Here is a 21,578-nt window from a genome sequence, read left to right as displayed (position 1 = left end):
AGCACTGCGCACCGCGTGGCTCGTGCGACACTGGGACGGGCCTGCCATCGGCTGCTCGGGCAGCAGCCAGGCACTGGGCTTGACTGGCGTGTCCCTGCCCCGGCCACAGCCCTGGTCCCCAGCCTGACCCCAAACACCTGGCCCTGACCCTTGGCCCCACCCCTGTCCTCCTCCACGCTGCTCCCCAGCCCCTGTGCCCTGCCCCTGTCCCCTGCCACGCTGCTACCCAGCCCCTGTCCTGTCCCCCAGCGCATCCCCTGCCCGTTCCCTGCCCCCTCTCCTCCATCCCCGCCCCCCGCCCCCTGCCCGTGTCCCCTGCCACGCTGCTCCCCAGCCGCCTCCCGGGGCCTCCCGACAGGCCAAGCCCCCACCTCAGCCCCGCAAGCATCTCCCCTAAGCCCCCCAGTCATAACAGCACCGGGACGAGGGGCCTCCCCGACTCCTCCGTGAACACCGGGCCCCTTTCCACTACGCTCCCCCCACTCCCCACTGGAGCCCCCTGACACCCCTGCTGGCCGGACACAAGGACCTGGGGCACCCGCGATCCCCCTCTCCCTTCCTGGGCCAGGCCGCCAGGACGCCCCGGGAGAACAGGGCCAGGTGTGTGCCAACCCCACGCAGCCCCCCCCCGGGACAGAGCCCGCGTGGCCAGCGCAGCCGCGGAGGCGCAGCGCGCCCGGGAGATGTGCTGTGGCAGCTGCCCCGCTGCCCGAGGCCCGCCCGGAGCGAACACTGCTGGTGGCTTTAATTGCTTTCACATTCGATAGGCTGGCCTGTGACAGGCCTCTTCCACGGCGCCGGCCCCGCAACCCACCCGCAGTCTCCGTGGGCGGCCGCTGGGGAGCCCGCCACCCAGGACACGGGGCTGGGGCCTCGCAGGGTGCGCGGGAGGGCACGGGGAAGGCACAGGGCGGCCGGCACCCGGGCCTGACACTGCTCCATCGCCCCCCCCCCCCCCCCCCGCCACCGACTGGCAGATGAGGACAGGTCCGCCCGACAGGATGACGCATGGGGAAAAGCCACACACGCGGGGACAAGGCTGACGACCGCTGCAGGGTCTGGCCCAAGCCTCTGCCCTGCCCGGACACTCAGTCCTTCAGAGGTGCCAGCGACGGGATGCCCCTGAGCACCCCTTCCCCGTGGACGGCAGGGAGGCAGCGGGGGGCCCGGGACGGGCGGCACAGACCGGGAGGCACTCTTAGAAAACAAAACATTTTTATTTGGTCCATTGGAGCCTGAGTGTGGAAACCCCCGTGAAGAACCATCCTACAGGGATGGGGACTGCAAGTGATAAAATAGTCTCTGTCGGAAGAGCTGGCCGTATGTACAGGGTTAAAAATATTCACAGCTCAGAGTAAAAGGAAGGGCTATAAAGGAGGCCCCAGGGAGGGCCGTGCTGCCCCAAGTGTCTCCTGGTGTAGGAGGGCCTGGGGCTTCCCACGGCCCGTGGGGCTGGGCACCGAGACCAGGGGCCCAGGAAGCTGGCCTCAGAGGTCCCCGGCAGAGGCGGGACTCCAGCCTGATGGAGCCGCGGCGGAGGATGGTGGGGGCCACGGGCCGCTCCGGGGTCTGAGGTGGGGGAGGAGCTGGAGGGGCTGCCGGCCCTGGTCCTCCTGGCAGAGGTCAGGCGGCGCTGCATGCACCACCTCTCCACGCAGCAGGGCTGGGTCTGGTGGGACCCTGACCCGCAGCCCCTGGGACATGGCTTCTTGGGTCCTGGCAGGGGCTCCAGGAATTGCATAGTGTCGCCAGAGGGGCCACTGGGCCCTTCCCCATCCCAGCCCCGAGCCCACGGTTGCCAGGCACCCTCCTCCTGGGATGCACAGCTGGGAGTCCAGGGGCCCCGCTTGCCCTGCGGGGGCCAGGGGCAGGCGATGTGCTCTGGGGGCAAGCTGGGGACAGACGGCTCCTGGTCTCAGGGCCCACAGACAGGGTGGTCCCTGCTTGCCCTGGGGTCCCAGCCTCTGATCTGTCATAGAGAAGATGATCGCTCTTCATCCTGGGTCCCAACCCGACCCCTACAAGGGAGGGACCCCTGCTCTTGCTCTGGGGTCGCGGCCTCCCACCTGCCCCGATGGTTCTAGGAGCAGGGCTCTTGGCTGCCTCGGGGAATGGGAAGCCTCGTCGGAGCCTGGCAGTTGAAGCCGGCCTTGAGGCGGCTGGGCAGAGGGTCTGGTGTCCAGGCCCCGCTGCAGGCGGGTTCGAGGTATTGTGCTGGGAGCCTTGGGCAGGAGGGAGGGCAGGGGCGAGGCCGAGGGGAAGCTACTGCGGCTAGTGGCTCCCTGGGCAGGGTCCTGAGATTCTGGTTCAAGCGTCCTCTGTTGGGGTCTCCCTCATAAAGTGCGCATGGAGGCTGGGAAGGTGGGGTGGTCACAGAGGCCGGGGGCCGTGCAGGCCGGCGACTTCGGGTGTGAGCGGGGGGCTGTGGGTGCCCCTGGAGGTTGTCCAGTCACTGAGGAAGGCCTGGGCAGCCTTGCGGTGCGCCAGGCGGTGCGTGATGGAGAAGCCCGCGTTGCCCTCCAGCTGGGACAGGATCACCAGGACCTGCCTGGGGGAGGGGGCCGGTGAGGGCCGGTGGCGGCCTGTGCAGGCTTCGGGCCAGGGGGCATGGGGGCGGGGCGGGGCGCACCTGTGCAGGGGGGGCACGCTGTCCTGGGTGCGCAGGCTGCCCCGGGTGGACACCACGTTGAAGCTGTCGGAGCAGTCGCACTGCACGTGCAGGTAGGACTTGGGGTGCCGGTTCTCCACCACCACGATGAGCCCTGCCCAGCCATGCGTCAGGTAGTAGCAGGTCATGCCCTCGCGGCCCTGGCCAAGGACGGGGCGCGGGTGGGCGGGGGTTCCGTGCGGGGGTTCCCGGGCCGTGCCCTCCCGGCGCCCTCCCGCCCCCCTGCCCAGCCCCCTGCCCGCCCGGCCGGCCCACCTCGTGGCGCTCGCCCCGGCTCTCGGTGAGCAGGATGATGGCGTCGGCCAGCGTGGTTGGCTGGGCCTCCACGGGCTCCACCATGACCAGCCTGGAGCTGTACACGGCCAGCACGTGGCCCGGCGGCTGCGGGGCGCAGCGCGGGGCCCCCGCGGAGGGGCTGGAGGCTGCAGGGGGGCGGGGGGGGCGAGTGAGCGGGGCTCAGGGGGTGGGGGGGCGGGGGTCAGGGGGACGGGGGCGGGGCGCGTACCCTGCGCGCTGGCCGGGGGTCCGGGCGCCGCGGGGCTCCAGTGGTTGAAGGCACAGCACACCACGGCGTACTCGCCGGGCTCCAGCATCACGTCGCAGTTGACGAACTTCTTGACCGCACGCTTGCTGTGGGCCAGCAGGCGGCCCAGGCTCAGGCGGCCCCCGCTGCCGAAGGACGCGCGGAACACCAGGACGCACAGGTCCAGGAGGTGGCTGTCCACCGAGTCCGCGCGCCTGCGGCCACCGACCCCGCCGTCAGCGGCCCGCAGCCCGCGCCCGCGCCACCCCGCCCCGCCCACAGCACGGTCGCCCCGCTCCATCCCGGCACATAGCCCCGCCCGCGGCTCCGCCCCCGCACGTAGCCCCGCCCCCAGCTCGGGGCCCGCCCACCTGCTGCCCTCCTGGAAGAGCGCGAACTCCAGGGACGCGCGCTCCAGCACCGTGAGAGCAGTCACCCCCACGGGGCCGCTGGCGGAGCTGGGAAAGCAGCCCTGCACACGCGCCTCCTGCCAGTCCGAGTGCACCTTGCAGATGTCCACGGAGTCGAAGTACCTAGACGCGAGGGCAGCCCCACCCAGCAGCTTTCACCCGGGCTCAGGCACGGGAGCTTCCCGCGACCCCTCCACCCTCTGCCCCAGGGCACCCTTGGCATCTCCCAGAAGCAGGGTCTGGGGGGGCCTGTGGACACCAGCAGGGGGCGCCGGGGAGGGCTGCACCCTGAGCTGCCCGGCATTCTAGCATTGCTCAGGGCCCGAGGTGTTGGGCAGGACACGTGGGTGACACGGGAGGTGAGCCCAGGGGAAGGCAGCTGGAGCCTGGGGACTGCCACGGGGGAGGCACAGTACAGCCCAGGCCTGCAGGGTCCAGGTACCTGATGAAGTCGCTGTACTCCATCCAGAAGACGCCCTCGCTGCTGCCGTGTGGCATGAGCTCGCCACGCAGGTGCCCCGGCCAGTGAGGCCACTCATCTGACCAACTGCCATTCCAGGAGAAGCGGCCCCACGGGTTCCGGAGGCGCAGGAGCCTGTGGACCACAGGGCTGAGGGCCAGGACCACGCCTGCCACTGCTTCCACCACACATCCACCCGGCCCCTACCTGCAGCCCTGGACGTCGCGGACATCCAGGACAGAGTAGGCATGGCGGGGACGCAGACCCAGGCTCTCGTAGGCAGCATCGTCCACCTTCATGTTGCCCCCCCCACAGGAGGCACCCATGAGGAACCTGTGTGGGCAGAGCAGCCTCAATGACCGGGAGCCCCTTCGCTCCCAGGGGCCTCTGCTGGCCCTGCCCCCCAGCGGGGAGGTGCTGCACAGGGGCAAGGGGATGGATGGGTGGTGAGCACCGGAGGGTGGGGGGGTTCCTTCCTGTCTGTGGGGGCCCAGGGAGCCACAGGAAGTGCCGGCCCAGCTTCCTCCAGTGTTTCCAGAGCTCAGAAGCCTTGGGCTAGGGATTGGGCGGGCCCGGTCCTGCCAGCGCAGGGCTGCGGCTCTCCGATGGTGGCGATACTGCCCCGTACCAGCTGAAAGCACAAGGTCTTGGCACGAGGGAGCCACCTCTCCCAGGCTTAAGGTTCTAGGCCCTTCCCACAGACACGCCGGCCAGCATGTGCCAGCTCTTAGAAGGCAAACCCCACTCCCACCAGCTGCCTCTGTGGGGCTCCCTCCACGCGGCTCCAAGCAGGTGCTGATGGTCATCACAGGCCCAGGTCAGAATGAGGCCTTCCAGGTACAGGCCAGTGGGCAGCATCCTGCCTGCTCCCCACACCAGCCGGGCAGTGGGGGATGTTGGCAACACTGGAGATGCAGGCTGTGGGTCAGAGGGCACTTGCCCTGCTCATCCCACCGCTCCAGGCCCCGGCCTGGCTGTCCCCTCGTCTCGCCTCTCCTCCCAACGCTGCTGACCGCCACAGCGCCCGCCCCTCTTACCCAGCCTCCTTAGAACTCAGCATTTTGGCCCAGATGAGGTCAGTGTCAACGGGCTCCTCTCGGGGGTTAGTGGAGCTGACCTGCAGCGCCAGGCTCTCACAGGGGGCACCGGTGAGCGTGGCCAGGCCTTCGATGGCGCGCCCTGCCTGGAGGGCAAAGTAGGAGCCGTGCAGCTTGGCCAGCGCCTTCTCGATGAGGGCCACCCACAGCTGCTTCCGCTGAGCCTATGGGGAGGAGCTGGAGTCGTGAGGCCTGACGCCTGCCGACACCTGCGACGTCCCTCCCGTGCCCACCCACCCCGCCACCTGGGAGAAGAGGAGGAAGCCAGCCTCGTCACAGGGCAGCATGTCGTCCACGAGCACCGTTGTCCATGTGCCGTCCTTGCAGAGCCGCACCTGGTACGCGCCCTCAGCGCACAGGCTGCGTGTGACCATCACCCGCTCGACCAGGTCAGGCCGCTCGGCCAGCACAGCCAGTGCGCTCAGGAACCTGCACAGAGCCGGGGCCTCACCATGAGCACTGCCACACTGTCTGCTGCCCAGCCCCTCTGTGGGCGCCCAGCTCACCAGCAGTTCCCCAGCAGCCCCTGCAGGATGTCTGAGGGCCGGAGAGTGTGGAACACAGACCACGAGGTGCTGTGGTCCCTGGAGACGGAGCAGTTGATCTCGTGGGGCCGCAACCACTGCCGCACGCGCTGCTGGACGCTGTCACCCGCGGGGAAGCCCACAGACTCGGGCCCCGGGGGGAAGCTGTCGTCCACGAAGTTCACACTGTTCTGTAGGGGCATGGCCTCACACTCAGACTCCACCTGGTTGAGGCCCACCACCCGGAACACCCTGAAAATGCTCCAGAAGGAAAAGGGTGTGTGTGTGGCCACCCTGACTGATGTGGAGGGTTAGGCCAGGGCTTGGGTGAGCCATACCACCCAGTGTGGGCACAGGGGACTGCAGCCCACCGGGACACTGCACGCCCCTGGGGGCTCCAGCCCCCACCCTAGAGGCCACAGGGTGCAGGGAACCTGGGTGGCTCCCTTGCCATGCCGAAGGCCCCAATAAGAGACGTGGGAGCTTGGCTGGGACGTGGAAGCCAGGACACACGCCCCCAGACAGGCTGTCAGGATAGGCGGCTGGCAGTGATGGGGTGGCAACCCGAGGGGAGACAGACAGCCCCTCCCAGTGACTCTGGGGGGTCGCGCTGCACTGGCTTCAGGCTTTCCACACCTCCAAGGACAGAAGAGCACAAGGGAGAGTCCCAATCCTGTTCCAGCAGGGTCTCCACGGCCAGGGGAAGCACGGGGCCCACCTGCTGGCACGAAGCCTCCCCCTTCATCCCCCCCTCCCGGTGGCTTCACCATCTACGGGAAATCACAACTGAGGAGGGCCAGGAGCACAGGTAACGGAGTCACGGACCCTCATGGGTACAGGGGAAGAAGGCGCAGGATGCGGGGACAGGGAGTGGGCTGGAGCTCAGAGCTCGCAGGAAGGGGTGCTGCCCCTCTGGCCAGAGAACAGACAGCAGGGAAGGACAGAGGAGCAACCGCCTTGATCGGGGGTGGGGGAGAGCCAGCCGTCCGAGGGCGCTCACCTCCCGGCAGAAGGCCACGATGTTTTCCCAGAGGGCCTTGGCCTCACCCTCGTCTGTCTGCCGCCGCTTCTCCACGTGCATGCTCTCCCTGCGCCTCAGGGGCGTGACACCCCGGCGCTGGGCCACCAGGAGCTGGGGCGTGTGACAGGCGGCACAGTGCTTGGCCCGGGGCGCGTTGAGCAGAGTGCAGGCAGGGCAGGCCCACTGGTTCGGGCGCTCGGGCGGCGCCACGGGGAACGGGCAGCTGGCCTTGTGGGCTGAGCAGGGCCCAGGCCTGTCCACGCCACAGTCTGGGCAGCGGGTTGGGGGCTCACCGTGCTCCTGGAAGCCGTGTAGCTTGGAGCAGCCGCAGGCCGTACACCGGGGGGCCGCCGTGGGGTTCTTGAGTGTGCACTTGGCGCACGACCAGGTGGTGAAGTCGGGGCTGGAGGGGGTGGCTGGCTTATAGCGCACAGTGTCTCCAGCCAGGTCGATGACATCGCTGCCCGGCGCGGCACCGCAGACCTCACAGCGTGCAGGGCTTGAGGGCCCGGGCGCGGAGCAGGAGCTGCAGCGGTGCGGCGCCGGGCTGCCCTCGGCCTCCTCCTCCAGCATGCCCAGTCGCTTGCTCGACAACAGCTCCGCCAGGCGGGACGCCCCGGCTGCAGTCCACCCCGGGCCCTGGGAGGGCCCCTTGGAGCTGGCAGAGGGTGAAGGCTGGGAAGCCTCAGGCACCAGTGGCTGCAGCTGCGGGGGCACCTCGCGGCGGCTGCGAGGCACAGGGTTGTTCTGCAGGGTGGACGAGAAGGGGCTGAAGGATGGCGCCCGGGGCGGCTCCTGGTCAGTGGCAGGGGGAAGGTCAGCCTCGGTGCTTTCCCCGGGCTGGGGTGGGGCCGGAATGACGTGGAAGCCAGCAGGGGCAACGACCTCAGGGACCACCAGGGCCTCGGGGGGTATTCTGGGCAGCGAGAGTTTCCGGGGGCCCCCGCAGGCAGAGCAGGAGCTGGCCACCGGCGTGTTGTGCAGCGTGCAGCGCTGGCAGGCCCAGCCACTCCCGGGCTCCGCCGCCCTTTGCTGCTCCTCCTTCACAGCCTCCTCCTCCTCCTCCTCATCGGGCCGCCTCTGAGGCGGCTCTGCAGGCGCCAGCCCCCCCGTCCGCACGGGACCCGCGTCCTCCTTGCAGCCGCCCCTGGGCTCTGCCAGGACTCCGTTGATGACGGGCAGCAGGGCGGCGCCAGGCACGGGCTCTGGGGCAAAGCCACACACCTCGCAAGTCTCCTTGCCCAGGAAGTTTCGGAAGGTGCAGCGGGCGCAGGGCCATTTCTGCTCCTCCACGCTGAGTCTGAGGATGTGGTCGAGGTCGGGCTTGTGCCGGGGGGCCTCACAAATGGAGCACTGGCGCTGGCCGGCCGGGTTCAGGAAGGTGCAGCGCGCACAGGACCACTCCCCGACCGTGGCCATGGACCCAGGTGAGTGCGTGTGGCTGCAAGGGAAGGTCCTGATCAGTGCAGGCCCAGGGCAACAGTGTCCTCCGGGACAAAGGGGTCGAGCCACAACGGCAGGCCCCGGAGCGCAGCCCATGTGGGGCTCCAGGACTCTGAGGGCTCAGGAGGCCCCATGGGACCTCACAGGTGTGTCCCGAGACCCCTCCGGAGGGGTGGGCCTGGGGAGACGCCGGGACGGGGCAGAGCCACACCACCCTGGAGGCCACGGAACCTGCTGGGGAGGCCAACTTCGATCAGTTCCAGGAGCGTACAAATGAGCTTCCTCGACAGGCTAGATAGAGAGCCTCCTCAAAAGCAGGCGCACATCCCAGCAGTGACATGCTGCGGGCTGTCCCCCTGAGACCCGGGGCTCAGCACCATACTGCAGTCCCAGCCAGAGCAACGAGGCAGCCAAAGAGCTAAGAGGCATCCAAGTGGGGAGGAAGAGGTAAAGCCACCTGTGCTTACAGAGGGCACGATCCTACACATAGAAGCCCCAAGAATCCACCAAAACCACCACTAGAGCTAACGGATGAACCCAGCGACACTGGAGGGCACGAGACCGACACACAACCATGAGCCATGTTGCCGTGCCAGCCACAACAGAAGGGAAGGTGGGAGAATGGTCTCATCTAGAATTACACCAACACCTAGGGATACATTTTAAGAAGGAGAACCCTTGTACTCTGAGCGCTACAACGCTCGACTGGAAGAAACCACAGAAGACCCCAACGAGCAGACACTCACCCTGGGCTCAGAGCGAAGACCATACAGCTGACGTGATGGTCACACCCAAAGTGACCTACAGATTCACAGGCGGAATGCAATCCCCACCAACTTCCCAGTGGCCTCTTCTCCCCACCCCAGGAATGGAAAAAGTGGATTTTGAAATTCATGTCAAACTGCAAGGACTCCCCCAAGGAGCCAAAACAATCCTCAAAGAGGGAGTATCAGGACCGGCGGCACTACCACAGGGACACACCGCAAGTCCCCACACGGTCCGTGCGGCCAGGACGGCAGGGCTGAAGGACCCGGAGACATGCCCTCACACGTTTCCTTATTTTTCTTTTCTTTTCAGTACCTACTGAAAAGGCCCAATGTGGGGCCTGAACTCACAGCCTCGAGATTAAGATTATGAGGCTCTACTGAGCCAGCCGGCCGCCTTGGGTGAAATCATGTTAGGCAGTGGTGCCAAGACCACTCCGTGGGGAAAGGGCAGTTTTCAACAAATGGTGCTGGGAGGGCAGGATCTAAGCACTAAGGAAGGAAGATGGGCCCTTTCTTCACACCATATTCAAAAATTAACTCAAAATGGATCAATAATCGAAATGTAGGAAAGTCACAAAATCTGTAGAAAAAAAACCTAAGTAATTTCTGTGACCTCGAAGGGCACGTTGCTGGGTCCTTTGGGCTCTGGGCTCAGCGGGGAGTCTGCTTGAGGCTCTCTGCCCTGCCGCCTCTCCCCTGCTCGCACGTGCGCTCTCTCAAAATACATAAAATCTTAAAATTTCTTGTGATCTTGGTTTTCACAATGGATTATTACATGTGGCACTAAAAGCACAGGCAAATAAAGGAAAAAAATTATACTTCAGGAAGATGAGTAACTTCCGTGCTTCAAAGAGCACAGCCAAGAGAGCGATGAGAACTCATAAAATGAGAGAAAATATTTGCAAATCGTGTCTGAAAAGGGTCTTGTATCCAGGAAACAAAGAGCTCTTACAACTGAACAACAGACAATAAAAACTCTTTTCAGAAACAGGCCTGGAACAGTCATTTCTCCAGAGGACACACGAGCGGCCACGGGCGTGTGTGGAGAGATGCTCACTTCACCTGCCTCAGGGAAGAGCAAAGCAAACCCCGGAGATGGTTCAGGGCCCCCGGGGCGTGCAGGGTGGGGACGGCCCAGCGCCCCCGCAGCCTCTGCGACTTGGCACCGGCCCCGCGCACACCCCCCCGGGCACCGAGGAGCGGAACCCTAGCAAACCCACGGGCAGATCCACTCACAACAGTCAGGCGGTGGAAACAAACGTCAGGGAACGGAGGACACGTGCGTGTGGTACAGGCTACGACGCGCACGTGCCCGACCAGATGCCACGTGGGGGAAGCCGGACACAAAGGCCACAGGCCGCGGAGTCGTTTGCACCAAAGCTTTGGGCAGGAGATGCAAAGGCGGCCAGAAGCCGGGGGGCCCCGGGGGGGGGGGAATGGTGATGCTGGGTACCAGCGGGTCACGGCCTCTGAAATGCTTACTTTATGTAAATTTCATCTAAAAAAAAAAAGAGCTGGAGGGCCAGGGCACGAGTGGGTGACGACCACCCCGACTGGGGCTGCCGGCTGCGTCCCCGAAGCAGCTGCCTCCAGTCTTCCCGGGCCCCTGGGCACGCACCTGACCGTGAGGCCATCCCGCAGTGCTGAGGCCCGCCCGCCGGCACACGGCTGAGCCCGGGCACGCGTGGCTCACGGGAGGGACAGGCCGTAGTCCGAGGGGCAGGCCCGTCCACTCCCCCGCCCACTGCCAACCAGGCCGCCGCTCGCGCACCCTGCCCGGTCCCGCTAGCACCCAGCAGCCCTGCGGGGCGGTAGCAGAGCGCCGCCCAGCCCCGTAAGGTCACCGGGCAGGTGGGACACGGGGTGCCCAAGGTCAAAGTGGGACAAACGGAGGAGCCTGTGTGTAGCAGCTGCTCTAGCAGCCTGTCTCCAAGTGCCTCCTCCCCTGGCTGCAGCCCCCGTCCCAGAACACACCTATGACTCAGGGGCAAGGCCGATGCTCGGGCCCCGGCCCCGGAGGAGGGGCCGCAGGGACGGCCAGGCACCCCACGAGGCTGGGCGTGGGCAGTGCCTGGCACAGCCGAGGGCAGTGCATGTGGGGCGCTAGGGTGCCTTGGCGGGAGCTGGGTCAATGTCGGGGGCGCAGCCGGCCCCTCGACCTGCTTCTCGAGAGCTAGTCTGGGTGTGAGGGGCGTCTACACAGCTCGACCCAGTCCCTACGCTGACTGCAGATGCTCTGCCTGGGAGAAAAATCAATTGTTCTGTTCGAGGCACGAAGCCTAGGCTTCTGACGCTGTGTTTCTGCCAAACCCTTTTGGTTCAGGAAGAAAGAAAACTTGCTTCTTCAAAAAATCGAGAAACCTCCCTGAGCAACAGGATGGTTTCCCAGGGCCTGGGGCCAACTGAGAGGCCACCTTCCAGCCTGCACGCTGCGGCTCACGGGCTCCCACGGCCTTGCCAGGCGGGGCCATAGGGCGAGCAGGTGTGGCGGTGCCAGGCTGGGCTCAACGCAGGGCCCTCGGCACCAGCAGAGCGGGGCAGCTCAGCTTCGCCCTGGCTTCTGTGCTACGAAAGCCTTGGAAACCTTCCTGGAGACCACCGGGGCCCCCCATGCCACTCCCCACTCAGGGAAGGGCCCGCAGTCCAGGTGTGGGTCACAGCTTGTGCCCATGGACACACATGCACGTGTTCAGCCCTGGGCCGCCTGCACCCCAGTTCCAGGCTCAGGGGCCGGCCTCTCACCCTGCACCTCACCTGGCTTGGTTCCGGGGGCCAGCAGAGCTAGTCTGACACTTTGCAGACCCTCTGCCCCAGGAGGGGTCTCCAGAGAGAAGACTCAGCCCCTGTCCCCGTGTGGGAGCCCCGTGCAGGAGGTGGATGAGCCCTGCTAGGACACCTGCCCTCGGCCCCAGGGCTCAGAGAGGTCCCAGATGCAAGGTGAGGACAGCCTGGGGGACGGGGGGGGGCTCAACTCCTGCTGACCCTCCTAACCCGCTAGCTGGCCAGTCCGTGACCTGGGCCTAGCTGACCACGAGGCCTGGTGTCCACTGGTCCTGGCCAGTGCCCAGGCACACAGGTGGGACACGGCAGGTTTCACAGCCATTGTGGTGGATAAAGCACGTCACAAAGACTGTATCTGGGGTTCAGAGAAGTTTAAATGGAGACAGTGCCTAAAACTTAAGTTTAGCCTTGGGGACCCAGAGGACAAGCAGTGGCACAGGGGCCCCCGCACAGCTGGCGGGGACAGCGCTCTGCTCCCTCTCTGACCCCCGCGCCCACATCTCGGTGTCACTGGGCAGGCTGAGGCGAAGTGGCTCCAGGGTCAGCGGCTGGGTGCCTGGAGGAGCCCGTGATTGGGCCCCTACCTTCATGTCCCTGGGCCCCCCTCCTCTGATGCCCCAACCCTGAGGTCACCCCAACCTGATGCGGGGCCTGGGCAGGAGCCAAGGGCTCAGGAGACACTGAGAGGCCAGGGCACCCAACCAGCCCGGGAGGAAGCCCACCGTAGGGAGCCCGGACCCACGGCAGACTCCACGGCATCATGTACTCCAGGGCATGGACTGGGTCATGTCCTGGGGGGCATCAGCTGCCTTGGAAAGAAAGGCCAAGTCAACTGGAAATTGAGGCAACTCTCCAGAGAACCCCCACCCCAAGTACCTGCGGTGCCCTCCGAATCTGGGGACTGCCAGCACCACATTCCTATCCAAGATGGGGGAGTGGGGCTGTGCTGGGGCACACAGCAAAGTCCCCCAGTTGGCAGAACACATGTCAGCAGGACGTGGATGCTCCTGGTCCCCACTGGGGGATGCCTCTCCCCCCCAGACACGGCGGGCTGACACGTGGCATCCCCACACACAAGGCGACAGCTGTGGCCACCTGACCTCTGACCCCAAGGCTCGGAGGCGTGCCCGGGTGCCTTCCTCTGGGGTCACCCTCCTGCTCTGCATCTCCCTGGCGGTGGAGACGGGGAAACACGCCCACACTTGGCTCTCCCGGCCGCAGCAGGGCAATCGGGTGGCTCTGGCCCAGGAGGCAGCAGGCCCAGGCGTGGCAGGTGTTCTGGTTTCCTCAGGGCCCCCTGGTCCCCCAGGGCAGGCTGCGCCTCCACCCAGTGGCAGAGCAGCACACGCGTGCATCCATGTGTCCACATGTACAGGGGTGTTGGGGGCAGGGCGCCTGTGGGGGTGGTTGTGTGGCCACCTGCCTGTCCCTCTTCCTGCCATCTGCCTGCCCCTGCTCCCCAAGCCGGGGCGTCTGTGACTCCCTCGAGGCGGCCCACGGCATTTCCTCCTGCCTGGCCTGCTGCTCCCAGGGGTGCACAGTGACTGACCTGGGTCTGGCTGGCTACGGTGGGCGGTGGGAAAGAGCCGCTGTGCCCCCGGGGGAGGAGGCCAGCAGGAGGCCAGGGGAATGAGAAGGTTCGACTTGGTGCGGCAGCGGCGCCAGGATCCAAAGTGATGCAGACGCGTGCCCCTCTGCACGCTCGGGCACGGCGCGAGGCCGCTGCCTGGCCAGCCCCACAGGGTCTACCCGGTCTGCTGCTGGCGGGGCCGGCCCTCCAGACCCAGGAATCCTACTCCCAGCAGTTTAGCCTAAGGAAGTAAATGGGAATTTCTAAGAGGCGTGTGGACAGATGAAGGGAAGATGCCCCGCGTCCTCAGTCAGGGAGATGCCGATCAAACCACGTGGGGACGGCGCCCCACACCCACCGGCATGTCTAGAACCAGATGGTCACAAGCGTAGGCCAGGCCGGGCCGGAGGGGAACCAGCGCCCTCCCCTACACCGCTGGTGGCAAACAGCCTGGTAGTTTCTTAGAGTTAAGCCGAGTCCAGTAACCGTCAGCCGTCACGTCCAGGGTCCCCACCCAAGGGAGAACATGTCGGCGTGGGAGCTGGCACGTGGATGCTCACAGCGGCACGGTTCATAAAAACCAAGTGGAAATACCCAAATGTTCGTTAACTGCAGGCTGGCTACAACGGGATGGGGTCCGTCCATACAATGGGGTATTCATTATTCGGCCAGAAGGAACAAAGCTCTGGCACCTGCTACCATGTGGCCAGACTCTGAGGGTGTCACACTTGGTGAAAGAAACCAGGCACAAAAGATATTGGATTCCACTTGTAGGACATCTCCAGAAAAGGCACGTCCATGGGCAGGAGACAGGGTGGCCAAGGGCAGGGTGTTCGGGGGCCATGTGGGTGAGCAACTCCAAACCCTGCAGCCGCACCTTGTGGGGGTGAGGTTAGAGGGCAAAAAGGCTGCCACAGAAAGACACGCGTCTGTGAGCGCGTCCCCTATACCGGAACGCCCGCACAGTAAGCTCCCGATGATCCAACACTGGCTCTGGCCACCCGAGGGCCGTGCCAGCTGCCCCTCTGCTGGGGGCGTGGGCCTCCGGTCTAACAGCACCCCAGATGGGACACCCATGAGGATGCTGCCCATCCCACCGACCCCAGTGAGCCATGTCCACGGATGTGACGGCCAAGGCGGCAGGGCAGGCGCCCGAGAGGGAGAGTGCCTTACCACGGCCTCCGCCCGAGGCCGGAGGAGCCTGAGCGCCTGCCGAGCAGCGGGTGCCCCTGTCCAGTGGGGCCACGGGGTGGGCTAAAGGCAGGAGGGGGACGTTGGGGCCCAGCAGCCCCAGACCCGAGCAGTGGGCAGTGCCCGTCACCCCAGAACCTCTGAGCCAGGCGCCCCGGGGGGCTGAGGCAGCGTAGGCTGGACCCCGGGTGGAGCGGGGCCGCGGCTACAGGCAGCCCACACAGGAAGGTGTGTAACACAGTGGCACCGCATGCACGCACCGGGGCCTCCCCTGCACCCCACTCCGAGGAACAGGCTCCTGAAGTGGCTGTATGACTGAGCAGCCAGAGCCCCGCAGGCAGGCCACCCCGTCCCTGTCGCAGGTGCAGCAGCCAGCCAGGCCCAGACCCATGCCGCCCGGAGCCCCGGGCTTCCCCTACAGCTCCGTCTGGGGCCCCATCCCTGCAAACCCTGTCCTTAGGCCACCCGTCCCCACCTTCTTACCTTCGGGCCCGGGGCCTCGGGGGCTGGTGCTGCCGGGTGACCAGGGCACCGCCCCAGACGGGGCCCCCCGGGCCGCTCCTACACCAGCCAGCTGCTGCAGGGGGCCCGGGGTATGGCGGCGCCCCGGGGAAGCCGTGGTCCGACTCGGTCTCGGTGGCCAGCGAGGAGGCGGAGCTCCCCATGGCCCCCGCGGTGGCGGCCGCGCCGAGACCCGGGCCTGGTCACACGCGGCCGGCAGGGGGCGAGATGGAGCATGGAGGGAGGCCGACGCCCACGCGGCAGACAGGGCCCGGCTGCTCGGTCATACAACACAGATAAACAGAAAGAATAAAGAGAAACAGGAGAAACAGCATGACTCACAGGAAAGAAGCCCCCCAAAGCCTGGGGCGCCCCAGCACGCGAGGGCCTTGGGCACCCGGCCCCACACGGGAACCCCGCGGGGCTGAGGTGTGGGCTGAGGCTCCCAGCCCGAGGCCCGCCCGCCAGCAGCGCCCTGCTCCGCTGGAGCCCACCCCCACCCCGTAGCCGCCCGGGGTGCCCGCATCCGTCCGCTCGCTGGTCTTTAAAGGGAGCCTCCCCACCGTGAGAAACAGACCCCACGGTCACGCTTCATCATAGAAAAGAGGATTGAGGGGCATTTGTCCAAAGGAAAAGGAGGACCGAGCAAGTGTGCACGGCGGGGCGGAGGCCCCAAGAGCAGCCGGCGGGGCCTCTGGCAGGGACGGCCTGTACCGGGGACACCGTCCGAGCCCCACGGCTGAGTGCAAGGCCTCAGGGCTCGATCTGAACAAGGCCCGTTCCTGCGAGGCTCGGGGCCCAGGAGGGCATGCGCTTGGCTCCGGCTGCACAGCGCCCGGCAGCCCGGCCTGCCCCCTCCCCAGTCCCCCCAGCCCCACAGGTGCTCGGACAGGGTAGGCGGGTGGGGGCCAGGCGACACACGGAGGAGCTCTGGGCCCCCAACCCGTACAAGCTCCAGCCAGGCCGGCCGAGTCCTCTGTGCAGCAAGAGTTTGTCAGGCGGCCTTTCCTCGGAGGCACGGGGATGTGGGTGGACAGCAGCAGCCACCCTCACTGTCTGGTGGCCTTGCAAGTCTCCTGGCCCCAAGGCCCCCTCCGGGGTCCACCCGAGCTGCCCAGAGGAGGAGAGGCCCCCGGGCCTGCAAAACCCACACCATCCCACCCCCTCTGTGCAGGAACGTCTGCCGCGGCCGACCATGGGAGCCCCACGGGAGCCCCAGACGCCCTGTCCAGTCATCCAGCAGCCACGTGAAGGTCAGACAGGAATCTGGAAAACACCTTACGTAACCCACACATCCAAGCTATCTCGGTATCAGCATGAAATCTAGGTACAAGCACGCGTGAGCTACAGGACGCTGCTCTCAGCCAGGACCCCTGGGCACTCCTGCGGTCATACTCCCCCCGAGTCAGCGGCCGTGCGTGCCGGGGGCTTGCACACAGGCAGCGCCCAGATCCCCATCTGCCAGGGTCACCGCAGACACCTGCGTCTCTCATGGTTATACCAGACCCCGCAACCCCTGGAACCCCTGGGCTCCATCCACGCGGGAGCCCCTACTACGAAGAGCCCAAGCCTCTCTCATGTTCCTTTCGTAGCAAAATCCCGGGCAGATGGAGGGTGCAGAGAGTGCGGAGGGCCGAGGAGGCCTGAGGGGCAGTCATGCCCGCTGGGGGTGCTTGGCCCCAGGGCTGGGTGGCCTTGACCAGGAGCTCTGCCCGTGTCCCCCGTGAGGGCAGAGGGCGGGGTGGGGTGGCCGGCGCCCAGGGGAAGCAGCCCTGAGGCCAAGTGACGATGTGGCCCAGGCTGCCCAGGGGTCCGGCTCTGCCGGAGGACAGAGCACCAAGGTCCTGCCCAGGCTGGGCTGCCCGATGCGCACCAACGGCGCTGATGTGCGGGGTCTGCAGCGGCAGGGAGCGCTCTGCCCGCCACAGAGCCGCCCCTGAGCCCCGCAGTGGCTGCAGCAGCTGCACTGGCTTTCTGGCACCCCCAGCGACCCCTGACCCTGCAGGCCCCGCCGGGCAGGTGGGCGGCCTCCAGGGTGGGCTACAGGCTGGCAGCCGCTGGCTCAGGAGGGCCTGTCTCGGGGTCTTCAGGGATGACGGCGCCCCCATGTCCGGGGGTGGGGAGAGGACATGGGAGTAGGAGCCCCTGGTGGAGCACCCTGGCTGAGCAGTCCCATGCTGCCTGGGGCCAGTCCCTGGCTCTTGTCCCGGCTCCACGTCACCGTAACGCGGCACGGGGGGTGTTCACACAGCCTGCTCCCCAGGCCTCGGAACCTGAGACAAAGCTCAGGCGAGGGCCTCCCGAGGGGCAGAGGAAACCCCAATTCCAGGTGACAAGTGTCCCACCGCCCTTCCCCCACGGGGCCTGCTGGGCGGGCAAAGCAGCCCGCGCCGCCTCCCTCTCCGGGCAGGGGCACGGGCGCGGGCCAGGCCGGCAGGTGCCGGGCGCAGCACCCACCCCCTGCGCATCTCGGCCCGCCTGGGAAACAGCCTGGCGTCCAGTGCGCGCCAGGTGACCGACAATGTTTGCAGGCTGCCCCTCAGGTTGCCCGTCCAGCTGCTGTGCCTTGAAGGATGAAGCGGAGTGCATCTCTCTGGGCAGAAGCCGGAGGGCATGCCGTGGGGACGCCAGCCTCCTGCATGCTGCATCGTGCAGACAGGTGGGTGCTCCACGACAGGGCGCCGCGCTGGTCCTCCCTGCTCTCGTTCAGGAGTCCCTGCCCTCCAATTAATCAGGGCAGTGGCCTAGATCTGGCCTCAGGCAGCCATGGAGGTGGGGCCGCCGTCCTGCCCCCCGCCTGGGGTGGGGCACGTGCCTAGCACGGTGCACCCCAAGAGGACAACCCCTCTTTACGACCCTGCGCGGGGAGCACCTGCTTAGATCATGGCAGGACCTGCCACCCGAGCCCACCTGCTCCCCCCCTGCCCTTGCGGGCCCCAGCACGGGGTGGGGGGGAGCAGGGGCGGGGTGCTGCGGTGCAGGGACACAGGCGAGCTGCTTCTGCCCAGCGAGACTTTGCCAGGGCAAGGACCGGGGCAAAGCGATGGCCGGCAGGAGTCAGCAACCTGCGAGCAAGTAAGGTCGTGGAGGGGACCAGGGGCCCGAGCAGGGGTGTTTATGTCCCGCTCTTCCCATGCCCCGGGGTCCCAGAGTCCAATGGTCCGAGCTCTGCACCGCTGCGTGCTGCTTAGTGATGCCTCTTCCGGGCGGCCCCCACAACCACGTCCCATTGCACGCACTCCCCACGCCGCGCTATGGCTCCCGGGGGAGGTGGTGAACACGGTGTCCCAAGTCCGCGACTGCCCACCCGGGGCCCAGGACAAGCCTCCTTAAATCTCCCCGTCCTCACGAACTGTAGCAACCCCCAGGTCAGCCCCAGGGCAGAGGCATGGGGGAGGGATGGCGGACAGCGGCCTGCTGGGGGGCACCCCAGAACACTGCTGCTCCCTGCACCTGGCGGCCACCCCCCAGAAGGCCAGCCACGAGCCTGAGGACAGGCGGGGCCGGCCAGAGTGAAGCTAGGCCGACCCAGTCTGGGGAGGGCCAGACTTCGACCTCCCTGCCTCCCCCAGCCCCACCTGCCCCCCAGATGGGCAGGGTGTGACGGGGATGGGCCATCAGGCCTGCGCGGCGCGCGGGTGCTTCGGGGGAAGAAACACCAAAGGCGCAGCCGACGCACCTGCTCCGCAGCCCGTCCCGCACAGACAGGACCGCAGGCTCGGGCCCCACACTCAAGGGGGCCTGAGGGCACCGGCCGTTGTCGGGGATGCCCACACTGCGCTCGAGCCCTGCCACCCCACGAGCGGCCTGGTCACACCACAGCACTTGGGAAGGGGCCCTCCCCTCGCAGAAGGCAGGCTCGGCGACAGCAGCTTAGCCGAGGGCACACGCACCGGGAGGGCACTCCCCTGCCCAGAAGATTCTGGACTCTGGCCCTGCAGACCCACCCTCAGGCTTATCAGCACGAGCCCAGGGTCCACCGAAGCGTGCCAACCAGGCAATCGGTCTGGGCTCTGCCTCCACCCCCAGGCCAGGGCCACATGGGTCACCCCACCTCCGGACACGTGGGCCTGGACAAGGGACGACCCTCGGGCATTTGTGAGTGTCCCTGTGGCTGGTGGCCCTTCAGAAGCTGCATCTGTGCCTTACCCAGAGGAGGCTGGTGGCTCTGGAGAAGTCGGGAGGCTGAGCCAACACCTCGCTGCCTAGTTTGGAACCCCGACCTCCCCAGCAGGGCTGCCGCACAGCAGAGGACTGTTGACGCTCTGGGGCCCAGGGGCCGGGGCCTCCGCCAGCCCGGCTCTGCCCACCTTCCCCAGAGGTACCAAGTGGGCCAGGCTCCAGGTAAGCAGCCAGGCTGCTAGCGAGTCACCTGGACTCAGATCCAGGTGTCACTGGCCGCTCCCCTCAAGGAGGCACCGCTGCCGCCAGCCCCGCAGCTTTATCCTCAGCGCACCAGCACCTGGTGGGCACGGGTGCTCGCAGTGCCCTCCGCTCCTTCGGCTCAGAACAGGGTCCCGGGCTCCGCAGCGCGGGGGCCGCCTCCACCGGCTCACCGGGGCCCTCAGGCAACACCGAGGCCAGGGGCCCCAGCCGCGCGCCCAGAGCCAGCCAGGCCTGGGAGCAAAGCCGCGGGCACGGACGGGTCACTAGCTCCTCCTAGGAGGAGCCGTGCTCCGTCCACACCCCCGCCCTCCTGACCAGGAGCCGCTGCCTGAGCGCACTGCGGGTGCTGGCCACTCTTCTCAGCATTTCTGGACTCTCCCCCGTGCCAGGGACCGACATCCTCACAGGTCCGGGCAGCCAGCGCCAGGACAGCAGTTGGGGCTCCTCGCCGTGCAGCTGGGCACCTGGGGGCACCTCCGGACACCTGATGCAGCTGGGAAACAACCAGCAGGGGACGGGCAGGGTCTGCGGTACATTCCAAGGCACCTGCTTCCCGGGGGGCGGGGGGGCGGGGTACGAGCCCCTGAACCAGATGCACACACTAGGGGCCTGGGCTGCCCACACGGGAGGGGACCGGGTCGCTGCACGTCCTTAAGTGTCTGCAGAGTCACATGTCACTTTGCGCACCACACAGAAAATTAATCATATTCTCCAAAACAGCATTTGCAGAGAAACAGGGACATTCTCTGAATTTCGGTTTCTGACTTCACGAGTTTGATACTGTTTAACGTCACATAATAACTTCTACGGAGAAACAAGGGGTGCCAGATGCGTTCTCACTTCGGGCACTTCTGTGTTTGCAGGTGGCAGACGCAACCTTGGCCCGGGCAGCCTGACGACCTCGGGCCTCACCAGCAGCACAGCCTCAGGGGGGCAGGGGCCTCCGAGCCTTCAGCTCACCCCAAGGGAGGAAGGCGGCGGCTGGGAAGCCGTGCGGCCCGGGCCCTGGGACTCAGGCCTCTATAGCCACGTCTCCGGGATGGCAGGGCTGCAACACGCGCCACCCCTCCTGTCAAATGGACGCAGGGCAGGTGGCCCTGGGCTTCCAAGATGAATCTGATTCCAAAGGGCGACTTGTAGGGAAAGCTGGGATGCCGGGGGCCGCCGGTGTGCGAGGAGGAAGTCCGGCCTCAGGTCTAGGCCACGGTGGCGTGGGAGCGGGAAGCTGTGGCCAACGCCTCGCAGACATACCAGCACTGCTGAGCGGCAGCCGCCGACCCACTCTCCTCCTGCCCTGCAGCGCCGTCCACGCCCGTCCCGCAGCCTGGCCACCGGGAGGTGAGGACGAAGCCCACTCCATCGCAGGGGAGCTGCCCAAGTGCGACGGCCGGACCGGGGCGCAGCACCTGCACATCCACCCCGGTGCCCAGGCCAGGCCTCGCGGGAGGGATGGTGTCGCCGACGTTCCCTGGGGCCCCTCCTGAGCGTGTGCGTGGACCAGGACACTGCTCTGCCCTCCCGCAGCCCCGGGCCCTGCCCCTGCCCGGCCTCGCCCCGGCGGCCTCCTCCCAGCTCGGTCAGGGGCTGGAAGCCAGCAGGCCCGGGCTCGGCCGACCGGGGCCCAGGCTGCTGGGGAGCCCGCGGGAGTCCGGGGCGCCTGCCGTGACCTGGGGCTCTGACCCGGGCCCTGAGCCTCGCGCGGGCGCCCCCAGGCCCCGCCGCAGCTGCAGCAGCGACCCCGCAGCCCGGGCTGCCCCTCCGCGCCTCTGCCCGCCGGGCGCCCTCCGTGGAAGCAGCAGGCGGCCCCCGTGCCCCCGGTGCCCCAACGGCCGCGGAGCCGAGGCCCAGCCGGTCGGCGCGGAGGCCGCTCGGGGCTGCACACTCGGCGGGGACGGGACCCGGGTCCGGGGTGGGAGTCGGGAGCGCGGCACAGCGGCCGCGGGGCCTGCCCGGGGCTCGGGGCGCTCGGGGCCGGGGTGCCCGCAGCTCGTAGCGCCCCTGCGCAGCCCACCCGCCCAGACTCACCTCCGCGGCCTGGCGGCGCCGCCTCGTCCCCGCGGCTCGGCCCGCTCGCCTGTGCCGGCCCAGCCGCAACTTGTGCCGCCGGCCTCCCGCGCCGAGTGGCGGAGCCGCCCCGCCCGCCTCACCCGCCTCGCGCCCTGCGCCGCCTCCGTAGCGTAGCGCCCGGTCGGGGCCCCGCGGCTACGGCGCGCCCGGGGCGCACTGGGCGCTGTGA

At 67.3% G+C, this 21,578-nt stretch overlaps 1 protein-coding gene across 6 annotated transcripts; it reads right to left on the bottom strand.

Annotated features, from left to right (window-relative positions):
* Positions 1 to 1,198: 1,198 nt before the first annotated feature.
* On the bottom strand, positions 1,199 to 21,578 carry CAPN15 (calpain 15). Of its 6 annotated transcripts, XM_055339806.1 has the most exons (14): positions 21,368 to 21,578; positions 14,939 to 15,231; positions 7,928 to 8,144; positions 6,683 to 7,450; positions 5,665 to 5,873; positions 5,404 to 5,587; positions 5,099 to 5,322; positions 4,269 to 4,394; positions 4,044 to 4,196; positions 3,563 to 3,724; positions 3,174 to 3,406; positions 2,924 to 3,090; positions 2,630 to 2,808; positions 1,199 to 2,548 (listed from the first exon to the last, which is right to left on the bottom strand). In XM_055339806.1, the coding sequence occupies exons 2-14, from the start codon at positions 15,118 to 15,120 to the stop codon at positions 2,371 to 2,373; spliced, it is 2,982 nt and encodes a 993-aa protein (XP_055195781.1). In that variant the 5' UTR covers positions 15,121 to 15,231; positions 21,368 to 21,578; the 3' UTR covers positions 1,199 to 2,370. The 6 variants fall into 6 exon arrangements, with proteins under 6 accessions (XP_055195781.1, XP_055195776.1, XP_055195780.1 ...); XM_055339801.1 differs by having other exon boundaries at positions 6,683 to 8,144; XM_055339802.1 differs by having other exon boundaries at positions 2,403 to 2,544; positions 6,683 to 8,144.

The sequence above is a fragment of the Nyctereutes procyonoides genome, unplaced genomic scaffold, assembly GCF_905146905.1.
Source record: "Nyctereutes procyonoides isolate TBG_1078 unplaced genomic scaffold, NYPRO_anot_genome, whole genome shotgun sequence".
NCBI classification, from domain to species: domain Eukaryota; kingdom Metazoa; phylum Chordata; class Mammalia; order Carnivora; family Canidae; genus Nyctereutes; species Nyctereutes procyonoides.
Note: the sequence above shows the minus strand (reverse complement) of the source record. Positions and strands in the feature narration are given on the sequence as shown.

Excerpts from the sequence above, each read along its gene's own strand:
- CAPN15 (XM_055339801.1), bottom strand. The coding sequence starts at position 15,120 with ATGGGGAGCTCCGCCTCCTCGCTGGCCACCGAGACCGAGTCGGACCAC. Across the intron at positions 3,407-3,562 it reads CTCTTCCAGGAGGGCAGCAG|GCGCGCGGACTCGGTGGACA; the intron begins GTGGGCGGGCCC and ends CGGTGGCCGCAG. Across the intron at positions 3,091-3,173 it reads ACCCCCGGCCAGCGCGCAGG|CCTCCAGCCCCTCCGCGGGG; the intron begins GTACGCGCCCCG and ends GCCCCCCTGCAG.